Below are 11,235 nucleotides of genomic sequence, written 5' to 3' on the forward strand. Positions count from 1 at the left end.
CAAACATATACAGTGGAGTCAGTCCCAAAGTGTGCAGCCAACAGGTGCAGACTGTCAGTGGATCTGGTCCTGTGCATCAGACTGACCCTTTACACCAACATGGTTGAGACATTCTAACAACACTCAGAGGAAAAGTGAAGTTTGACGTTGTAAAATTTTCATGACAACAAATAAACGTGTAAAAGGCTGAAAAAGGCTGATCGTGAAACTCACTGGACCCTGATGGGAGATGATTTCATCAACATGTTGAGCAGCAACCTCCTGCTGCAAAACTCGTTTTGCTTTGTTTTGTACCCCACACAGATTCGTTATGCTGGGAGGAAGTGACCCCCCCACACACACCCCACCCTGGAGTATTTAATCTGCGCGCTCTCGCAGTAGGAAATCTTTATCCTGTGGTTTCAGTCAGGAAACATGTCAAGCGTTGTTTCGTGTGAGCGCCATCGTAGCTTGAATTTGTCAAAATGGGGGAGGACATCATGGATTATTCTCTGCTTTGTGGTCTCAGGTACATGTTTGTTTTATTTTGTTAAATTTTGTGTTATTTTTGTGATGAGGATCCTGAACCGTCTCTTGAAATATTCATAAACGTATTTCTGATTTGGTTTCTGGCAATCTGACATTTCAGTTGCTTCTGTGTTGTCATAAATTTAAGAAGCTGCAAGCATTTCAGTGTTAAACCTCAAAGATACCGGCAGAAATGTGACCCTTCACAATAAAAGTCTGTCCTGAATGGAGACATCTTAGCTCGTCATGAATAAAGAGAATATTTTGGATCATGGTCTGGCATATGTTTTTTATGATCTTTCCCTCTGCAGTGAGGGGCAGAACTAACTTTCAGCCAAACTGAAAGTTAACCCATTTTTTCTAACTTTATTTATTATTCACAGAAAAAGCTTGTAGTGAATGAATCTATGTGACTTCTTAGCTTGCTCTTTTTTTGATTTAGAGCTCATTCTCTGAATCTTTCTCTGCATTTGTTTCAGAATGGAACTCTTTAAAAAAATATATTTTTAAGGAGCTGCAAAGATTTTACCTTAGTTGACCCATTTCCTCTCTGAAGATGTCGATGACAAAGTAACACAAAGTACTGAGGTTGCCTCTTCCTGTGGTTTAAACAGACAGATGTAAAATCTCTGCAGGTGCCAACCAGCTGAAACACGTAATAGTTTCTCGGGAACTGATAAAGTAAACCTTAACAACAACAATTCACAAATTAAAATGCAATCATGCTGGAATCGTTTAGTTTTGTTGGTACAGACATGGTGCTTATCATCAATGAATGGCTGAAGCCTGTATGACCACAGTCTCAAAACCTTAACAAATGTGTGGACAGTTCTAAACTGTTACATGCTCAATGTTAAAGGTAACTGTAACATAAATGCTGTGTCAGATACTGAATTGCCTCCTAAAACAATCAGAATCCCAGCTGTTAGCAAACATGCAGGGATACACTCATTCATTCTGTCTAAGCTAACAGCTAATGTTAAAAGACAAACTCAAAAGTTGTCATTTTAAGCCACATAAACACGTCAGCTTTTATCTATTATATTTACCTGTATGTAAGAAGGAAGTGCCGCTAAAATCAAATCTCTTTGACCAGCAAAGGTAGCAGCAAGCTTAAAGACAAGATACTAGAGACGGTTAAATTCAACGATAGATATAAGCTCCAGATCAGATCCTTCTGCAAAGTACATTACATTAAAAAATATGAAATTCAATTCAAATTTATTTACACAGCGCCAAATCACAACAACAGTCGCCTCAATGTGCTTTATATTGTACAGTAGAGCCTACAATAATACATACAGAGAAAAACCCAAAAAGCAAGCACTTTGGCGACAGTGGGAAGGAAAAACTCCCTTTTAACAGGAAGAAACCTCCGGCAGAGCCAGGCTCAGGGAGGGGCGGGGCCATCTGCTGCCAGTGTGCTGACCTAGCAGCAGTCCCGAACATAACGATTTCCAAACAGCCAGAAATGTTAAAAAGCAACTGTTTGGGGGAGTGTAGCTGAGACTGTTTCACAGGTACACATGTACCGCACTGTTTCTTGTGAACAGTCTGTGATGATAATCCACCCGATTCATGAAAAATGAAGAGACTTTTAATTAAAGACAGAAAGGCATGAACACTGAATGACGAGATAAACCACCATAACATATCACAGGGTTAAAAGAAACAAGTTCAAGAAAAGCTTGTCATCCATCCATATTCTCAAGTTCTTGTATACTTGTACACCCTTTGGTATCAGATGTAAAACTGCTAAGTCAGCACAGTGCTGTAGATGAGCTTTCGAGTACACCATAAATGTTTTCGCTTTGTGAGCGTTTACGTTTGTGAGTGATATTCAGTCTGAAGCTCTGCCCGCAGCACAGAGGGAGTAAATATCAGTATCATCAGCATAGAGGTGTGTTTCTGCTTCGGTGTGTTTTTCGGAAAAACACAGCTTGCTGAGATCAGATGAGATTAGAAAGTTTCACTTGTGCAGCTGTGATGGGAATTACACACATTCAGCAATTCAGTGAACTTCCTGACTGACTGCCAGCAGTTTAAATTCTAATGAGCTACAAATCTGTTAAAAGACTGATTGAAAGACCAAGCACTGGTCTCTCATAGAGAGCAAAGTCACAAATGCAATGTAAGGAAAAAACAGAGCTTGGTGTTTATATCAAAGCACAACCAGTAGGACGCTGAGAACCACGAGAAATATGCATCATTATCTTTGTTTAGATTGTGAGGCAAACGCAGCCCAGCCCTAACACAAGAGTGCTGGTGCATATTAAGAGGTTAACCACTCCTCTAACTGTAAGAGGATGAAAGCTAATGTTTCTCACTGAAACATTTAGCAAGAAGAGTTGTTGTTCCAAACTGCTTTTGATGCAGGTCCCAGACTTCAACTTCAGTTATGCACAAAGACATAAAGGAGAGTGCTGTACCAGCATCACGGTCTCTTCAGTTAGAATATGAAAAGTAACTTGTTGTTTATGTTTATGCTGATTGGTTGTTTTTGTCACTTTCAACAGTTTTTGCGCTTGAATTTGGCTGTTGGGAAATGTTGGTGTACACTGTACATATTTTTGGGGGAAGTGAAAATAGCAGCAAGTAACGATGCAGATCCACTAAAAATAACGTCTTCCCAAAGTTCTTCTTTCAGGCATTTTTAAAGAAAATTCCTCTGTGTCACTTCTTGTTTAAGTTCTTGAAGCGTGACCAGCAGGCGACCCTCACGACCGTTCTGGTTTCTACTTTACCTTCATTCATCTGCAGGAAAACTTTTATGCAATGTCACCTCTTCTTCTCACCATCAATACAGACTAAATGTTTATATCAGTAAAGAATTTTAAAGATAAAACAGCCTCCTCTGTTCTCATTACATACATGATGTCATTTGAGTCTGCCTGTCGTGTGTTTGTACTGTATTTAATAATTTGCAGGTATCAGCGTTGTCTCTTGTCCTGTATCTCTGCTCTCACTCAACCAGTTGCAGCCGGAGGTTTCTTCCTGTTAAAAGGAAGTTTTTCCTTCCTGCGGTCACCAAGTGCTTGTTTATGGGGGTTGTTGCTGATATTTAGTTCTAATTACATTCAATATAAAACACGTCGAGGTAACTGTTGTTGTGAGTTGGAGTTAATGGATGAAACTGAAAGTTCCACTAAGGTTGCTGTTGCTAAAGGATGTGTTTTAAACCAAACCATAATGTTTCCTGCCACCTGGATTTGCTTCTAGGATTTTCCGTGTTTCTGTTTTGGATTCCTGTTTTTAATTTCACTATTTGTCTGCTCTCCTTCATGTCTTGCTTCAGTCATCTCCTCTTGTCTTTGACGCGTTAGTATTCCTGTCGATCTAACGTCTCCTTATTTTCTGTTTTACTTTGAAATTTGTTCATATTTTCATGCCTTGCATTAGTTTTCCTTGTGTTTCTGATTTTCTTGATTGGTTTCACCTGCCTTTCTCTCCTGTGTCTAACGCCTCCTCCAATCTTTCCTGCATGGTCAACACGTCTTCTATGCTCCTCAGTTGTGCTCCTCATGCCTGCTTGGATTTGATCCTTTGGACTTTGCTAGTGTTTTGTCTTCTGCATCAGCCTCAATAAAAGGGCAGCTACTTCTCCTTGTGCATTTGGGTCCCTGAATCAACGGGCCCTCGAGTGGCTCACTAAACAGAAACTTAAAATGTGGAAAAACCCAGTACTGTAAGTTTTGTCCCTGACTCCGTTTAAAGCTGACCCTTCCTTATTATAACCTTTGCATCCAGTAACTGCAGAGAAACAGTTTTAAAACATTCCCTCATGAGTCACATACTTACTGTAAAGCCTGTGAATTTCAGCCACACTAGTTTATCAGACACGGAGGTATGAAACTTGGGTAGAAGGCTGTACTCCAGCTTTCCCATGACCACAAGACAGAAGTGGTTCTTCGTATAAAGCTACACATTGGTTGGTAAAATAGCCCAGTGATGACCACAGCCACAAATAATAAAACAGTGTGGTCTTTGGTTTGTGTGTCTGTGCTGCTGTAAGTGCATTCAGAACGAATCACAGGTTTAAAGAGGAAGAGGGCATTTCTGTGTCACACTGGACTTGGACATGACATCACAACTTCCTGTTTTTTAAAGCATGTTGTGAACACTGTTTTTAACGGTGCTATATCAATAAAGTTTTTATTATTTAAATTGTTTTTGACAGTTCATGTTTACTGGCTGTCTTTCAGGTGCTTTCTCTTTGGTCACTGTTCACCAGCCTGCTGTGCTCTCTGCAGCTCTGGGTCAGGATATCATCATGCCCTGTGAGCTCCGGCTGCAAGATGAGAAGCTCCTGTCCCAGCCCATCCTCTACTGGTGGAAGTTAAATGAGATGGCTGCTGATTTCATACGGTTGATCCCCTCACAGACCCCGAACAATAGCCGTGCAACCCTTCTGGACAATAACGGGACGTCAACAAACAAGTCGATGATTCTGAAGAGTGTGCAGTGGGCTGACAGCGGGAAGTACCGGTGCAAGCTCTCGCTTCACACAGAGAGGAATGGAAATTTTAGGCAGAAGGGGGACACAACTTCCCTTGTGGTTTACGGTAAATACAAAGCAGAAGATTTGTTGTTTTTTTGTTTATTGCTTTACATGGGCGACCAAACGCAGTCCCATTTCACAGTATTCACATCTACTGACTCTTGTTCTGCAGAGTTTGGCTGACAGAGAGGAGGTTTAAGGTTAAAGGTCAGGGGTTACATTAGACTGTGTCAGGAGGACAGAACAGCCCTCTGTGGCACGTGCACGTGAACAGTTTCCTCTGCAGACCTACAGAGCAGTCTGCAGAAAAGCTGTGAAATATTTGCTCTGATTTCCTGCCATCAAACAGAAATCCCCTCACAAATGAGGCTGAGTTAAAAAAATATCACCATGCAAGATAGAATTACAGTTTATTAATCATGCGTGTGATGTCGTCTCCTGGTTCACAGTATTTTTACTGTATTTTTGACAAAATGTTTCAACTGATCCATGAGACCACATCCAGCAGACAAATAGTCTGTACCTGAACCAAAAGATGCCAATATCTCCCAGAGTTTCCTAAAACGTAATTAAAACAGCGGTGTCAAACATAAGGCCCGTGGGCTCTGTTAAAGCTGAGTCTAAATCTCTGAAACACGGTCATCCATCTAACGACAGAAGCAGCTGCACCTGGATGGTAAGAAAATGTGGGCAAAATGAATGATAGGTGATGATTGATCATTACATTTAGATTTGTAAGATTACAATAGGCACCTGAGTTATTTAGAGCATGGAGGTAAAAACACAGAAAGAAAAACAACGAGGGAAAGGCGATGTGTGTAAGAAGATTCCCATGAAAGAGGAATTAAACTAGAGCTGACTTCCTGTTTGATATTCTGTTTGAAAAAAAACTTTTAATTAGTGAATAAATTTATTATTTATGTTAAATACTTCTTGTTCCAGTGATTAAACCCGAACTTCTGAAAGAATTTTATAAAGATATGTGTGTCTATGACCGTGCTGTACGTGTGTCTCTTGTTTCAGGCGCCACGGTCTTTAATGTCACCAAACACGCTCCCTGCATGCTAGGCTGTGAGGTCAGCGTGACGCGGGATGCTGGATTTTCTTTGCACATTTTTCACAACGGCCGTCGACTCCAAAATGTTACCTCAGCTCCAGGAGACGCCGACGCCGCTCTGCCATACGTCACTCTCTCTGAGACCGTACCTCTGTGGTCGCGTGGGAAATACGAGTGCCAGCTGCACCTGAGGGATGACGTGATTACAAAGAGCATCTTCCACAGCAACCTGTCTGGTAATCAATTCAATTCAATTTTATTTATACAGCACCAAATCACAACACTGCTGCTAACGGCCATCTGCTGCAACCAGCTGGGGTGAGAGAAGGAAGACAGGACAAAAGACACGCTGTGGAAGAGAGACAGAGATTAATGACAAGTGTGATTCAGTGCAGAGAGGTCTGTTAACACATAGTGAGTGTGAAGGGTGACTGAAACTCTTCAAATAAACCTCTGCAGATGATCTGTTAGCTGTTTGACAACTACTCTTTCAAGGATGTTTGATATAAAGGAAGGTTGGAGGTTGGCCTATAATTAGCTAAGACTGCTGGGTCTAGAGATGCTTTTTGAGTAAAGGTTTAACTACAGCCAGCTTGAAGGCCTGTGCTACATAGCCGATCATTAGAGATAGGTTGATCATATTTAAGATCGAAGAATTAATTAATGGCAGGACTTCTTTGAGCAGTTTTGTAGGAATGGGGTCTAAAAGACACGTTGAAGGTTTGGAGGAAGTAATTATTGAAGTTAACTCAGAAAGATCAATTGGAGAAAAAGAGTCTAAGGGTATTGAAGATGATAACAGTGGGTGGATTATATTCTTAAACTTAGTTACAGCGCTTTCAGAAAGACATCTACTGTGATAAAGTCTACTCTCCACCGCTGTGTAATCAATTATTGTAAATGTAAATGTTATCAGGAAATGATCAGACAGCAGAGGGTTTTCAGGAAACGCTGTTAAATGTTCAGTTTCTATGCCATATGTTAAAACAAGATCTAGAGTGTGATTAAAGTGGTGGGTGGGTTCTTTTACATTTTGAGAGAAACCAATTGAGTCTAATAACAGATTAAATGCCATGTTGAGGCTGTCATTTTTTCCACATGGATGTTAAAATCACCCACAATAATTATTTTATCTGAGCTCAGAACTAAATCAGATATAAAGTCTGAGAAATCAGACAGAAACTCTGTGTAAGGCCCAGGTGGACGATAGATGATAACAAGTAAGACTGGTTTCTGAGTTTCACAGCTGGGGTGGACGAGGCGAAGCATCAGGCTTTCAAATGAATTAAAAGTCTGTCTGGGTCTTTGGTTGATTAATAGGCTGGTGTGAAAAAACTCCCACATTGTTTTGGCAAAGCTGCACACCGATTCAATATTGATTTTAGTGACCTCTGATTGAGTCAATCATCAGATTAATCATCTTCCTCCTGAGAGGAATCAATGACGCTGCAGATTTTGAACAGTACAAATTAAGCTTTACAGAAATTTTTTTTTAACAGGAAATAAGAAAAATCCTGAATTTCTGTGTGAGATTTTCTTGCACGACTCTGTTCGCTTCCACTTCTTTAAAAGATGAGCTAAAATGTTTTTTTAGGGGCACAGCAGCTGTGTGTCTGAAATCTGGACTTTATACTTTCTGCAGTTTATTAAAGTTTTTGGTATTTCTTACTTTAATTTAAATTGTGAATTTATTGATATATCATGTTATATTGCTGTAGTTAAGATGACTTCGTTGAATGAACATGAGCTAATAATTCCTTAATGATGTGGTTGTTGTGCTTTTTCAGACGGCACAGCAGGTCGTCTGCTTTTATTTTATTTTGGTGTAGCTTTTCTTATAAATTTGACATTTTTTCTCATATAGTCAGGAAAGAAGTAACTACAGGTATGTTTTAGCATGCTTACCTAAACGACTAGCCTGACTGACTCACTTCGCCATCTTGTGGTACAACGTCGATATTACACAAAAGTACAGCCTGGCTCTCTAACAACTTCAGGCGCTGTCTCTTCAACACAGTACAGATTTTTTTGGACATAAAGTCCATGAAAGGTCTTTCTTTCTTTCTCCCTATGTTGACGTTCACTCTGAGGGGTTTAAACCGATTTCATGTACAATGTGTATCTTTGAAGAGGAAACCTGTTTAATCGTGAAAGGTTTTTTTCTCTTTGGTTTCAGAAGTTGGAGAAGGTGATAAAAAGGAGTCCACTACATGTTCATCAGCGCGTCATGGTGAGTTTGTCATTTAAGCTTCTAGAAATTTGCTCTTACTGGAAAAAGGACTCCAACACTGCACTCGTGTGTTATTGATACTGGGATCAAACTTCACACAAAGGGTTTTGTGCGTTTTGATTTCAGGCGTGTACCCAGAGCCGTGGTTCTTGTACGTGGCCCTCCTCCTGGTGCCTGTCACCGTCCTCATAGGCCTGTTGAGCGCCATGCTGATGTGCAGATGACTTTATCAGCATCTGGCTGGAATGGAGAGGTGGAGATGCAGCTGTGGAGATCCAGTCTGTCCGGAAATAACCAGAAATATTTAGTAAAGGTTTATCAGTGATAAAAGGCTGCAAATATTTATCAGTTTCCTCATCACTCAACTTTTAGAAACACATCAACGTAACAAAAGACATCAAAGTGGTAACTATCAAGGGAACGAACTACAAAAACAAACAAAAACGCTGCAAAATTTAACTGAAATGTTCACCACCAGGGGGCTCCACCCTCTCCCCCAAGTTTTTCCCTTTGCTAAGCCGCCATTGTAAATGACAGTTTACTGTTAAAGAGCTGCCTTTAAGTAAAGGTTCAACTAACTCACCACACTATTCTTTCACAAAAACTGATATTACAGTACATCCGTAAGTAAAACTGACTCATCTCAAACGTTTCACAGATAAAAATCTCAAAGTGCTTCACAATAAAACACCAGAAATAAAAGTATTAGATGTCAAAGTCAGCCAGGACAGCCCAGCCATGCTTTTACCTCGAGATAATATCTGTTTGAGACACTATGCTGACATAGAGACACAGCGGCTACTTCGTTAAATTCTACTAACAGCTTCAGTTCATTTTAAACGCAGAGTTTTTACAATAAGCACCTTAAAGCGCACGTTTCTGTTTCTTAGACGCTCCTGGTTTGTATTAGCGTGTTGTACCTTAAAAGCTTAACCAGGGACAACATCTACCTATCAGCTATGGCTCTAACTCCTACATACATGGGATCTTTATTAATGTAATAATGTTTACATGCATTACTAATGGAATGAATTAATCTAACTATAATATGTGAATAAACCGTGATTTTTACAGGTCTTTGTTTGTCTTTTGTGCATTTTATTTTGAAAGGTTTTGCTGTAAAACGTTGTTCTGGTTCCTCTTTCATCAGAAATGTGTTTTGTTTTGTTAGCTGTCACTTCCTGGCTCCTCAGAGGTATAAAACCATCATTACGATTACACTCAGAGTTTCTTCTTTATGAACTGAAACATTTCTTGTAATTTTAACGTCTCAGATGATGTTAGTCATTCATACGTTGCTGCGTAGTCTGGATTACCAAAAACCAGCATCTCGAGTTTCATCTCCACTGAACTCTCAGCTGCCCCAACAGGGATTTATTACTGAAGCATTAAAAGAACATAACACAGTGTTGATAAAGATGCACAGAGAGGTAAAATGACAGCTTAATAGTGTTTTGGGGACTTTCAAAAAAGAAGAGAAACCCTGCAGCGTGTTGAAAGGATGCTTCAGCCCAGAAACCGTTAAAAATACTGTTATGAATACATTTTATTGTAACTGAATCTCTAGCATTAATATTAAAACCACGTCTGAGCTGTTAAACACCTCAGTGAAGCTGTGACAGCCGGCTAAAAGGTCCCACCAACAGTCGTTTCAACAACACGCAGCTTGGATTGATTTTTCTCAGCGGCCATCATTGTGTGTGTGTGTGTGTTTATGCACCATTAATGACTAAAATGGGGACTTGTGGTTAATAAAAGCAGCTGTGAAACCTCACTGCTGCCACCTAAAATGACAGATTGAGAAGTTAGCCGTACAAATGTGAGTGAGCTGGAAACTTTCCATGTGGTTGTCACTTCTGAGCTATGAATGACAAACAAGGACCTCGCCTGCTGTTTGCTTCAACATTTGGAGACTTATGATGACTAAATATTTCCTTTCTGTGCCCATTCAGTCACACGAGTCAGCCTCTTTCTGTTTCATTTTATTTTTTTCTTTGAATTTATGAATCTTACAGTCTTGCGTTTCCCTGCAGGCATGTTCTTAGCTGACACTCTGTCTGGTCGTCTGCTGCTGTGACCCTTTTATGTTCCCCTAAAAGGTCAAGAGGACGTGGGGAAAGTAACAAGTAGTGTCCGGGTTGAAAAAAGGAGACATGAAGGCAAAGTAGTTTAATTAATAAACTGAAAGTGATGGACAAACCGCTGTCTCCTATAAAAGAGAGGAAAAATAAGAAAATCAACGAGTTGTTCATGAAACAGAAAAGGAGGCTAAAAATGTTAAATCACCAAAACACACGCTCTCCTCTCCACAGACCAGCAGAAAGAAGCCGCCACACACAGCACAGCTGGCACTACAGCTGGCCTGAAGTACTCTCTGGGTATTTGCTGAGTACAGCCAGCTGTCCCAGAAAAGGTGACCCTCAGGGCAGGACGTACAGGGTACCCATTCAGGCCCTGCTAAAACTGTCACAAGCCCATCTGCTTCAAGGTTCAGAGACTTTTGCACAGTTTGGTTGTAATGAGCGGATATGTGACTTATTCCTGCAGCAGTCTGTCTATTCTCCTCTGACCACAACAACACCTCTTCTCCCAGAGAACTGCCACTCACTCTCTTGTTTTGGGCAATCCCAGCAGATCAGCAGTCACCTTTCTGTCGCCTTGGCCATGTCTACATGCAGCGAGTCAATGACATGTAATCGGCTGCTTGTTTACACTGCAGAGGAGCTAAACAGGTGTACCTAATGAAGTGACCGATAAGTGTATTTCAATCATTTGCACTCTCCCAGTAGAAACCTTCAGTCGACACATGTCTTACAAAATAAGAAATATTATTCCGATTATTTCAGTAAAGAAGGAAATGCTTCCTTCTTCTTTTGTAATCGATTACATTTGAATTTTAACCAATTTAGTTGACAGATGTTTGTTTTTGTTTGTTTTTTTAAG

General features: G+C 40.3%; 1 protein-coding gene across 1 annotated transcript; it reads left to right on the forward strand.

The window, feature by feature from the left end:
* Positions 1-379: 379 nt before the first annotated feature.
* On the forward strand, positions 380-8,579 carry LOC102299255. The gene is made up of 5 exons (XM_005948241.2): positions 380-508; positions 4,710-5,069; positions 6,029-6,298; positions 8,239-8,292; positions 8,419-8,579. Exons 1-5 carry the CDS (start codon positions 415-417, stop codon positions 8,514-8,516), a joined length of 876 nt encoding a protein of 291 aa, XP_005948303.1. The 5' UTR covers positions 380-414; the 3' UTR covers positions 8,517-8,579.
* Positions 8,580-11,235: the final 2,656 nt, after the last annotated feature.

The sequence above is a fragment of the Haplochromis burtoni genome, unplaced genomic scaffold (genome assembly GCF_018398535.1).
Source record: "Haplochromis burtoni strain Fernald_Lab_line unplaced genomic scaffold, NCSU_Asbu1 Contig_581, whole genome shotgun sequence".
In the NCBI taxonomy this organism is placed as follows: Eukaryota; Metazoa; Chordata; class Actinopteri; order Cichliformes; family Cichlidae; genus Haplochromis; species Haplochromis burtoni.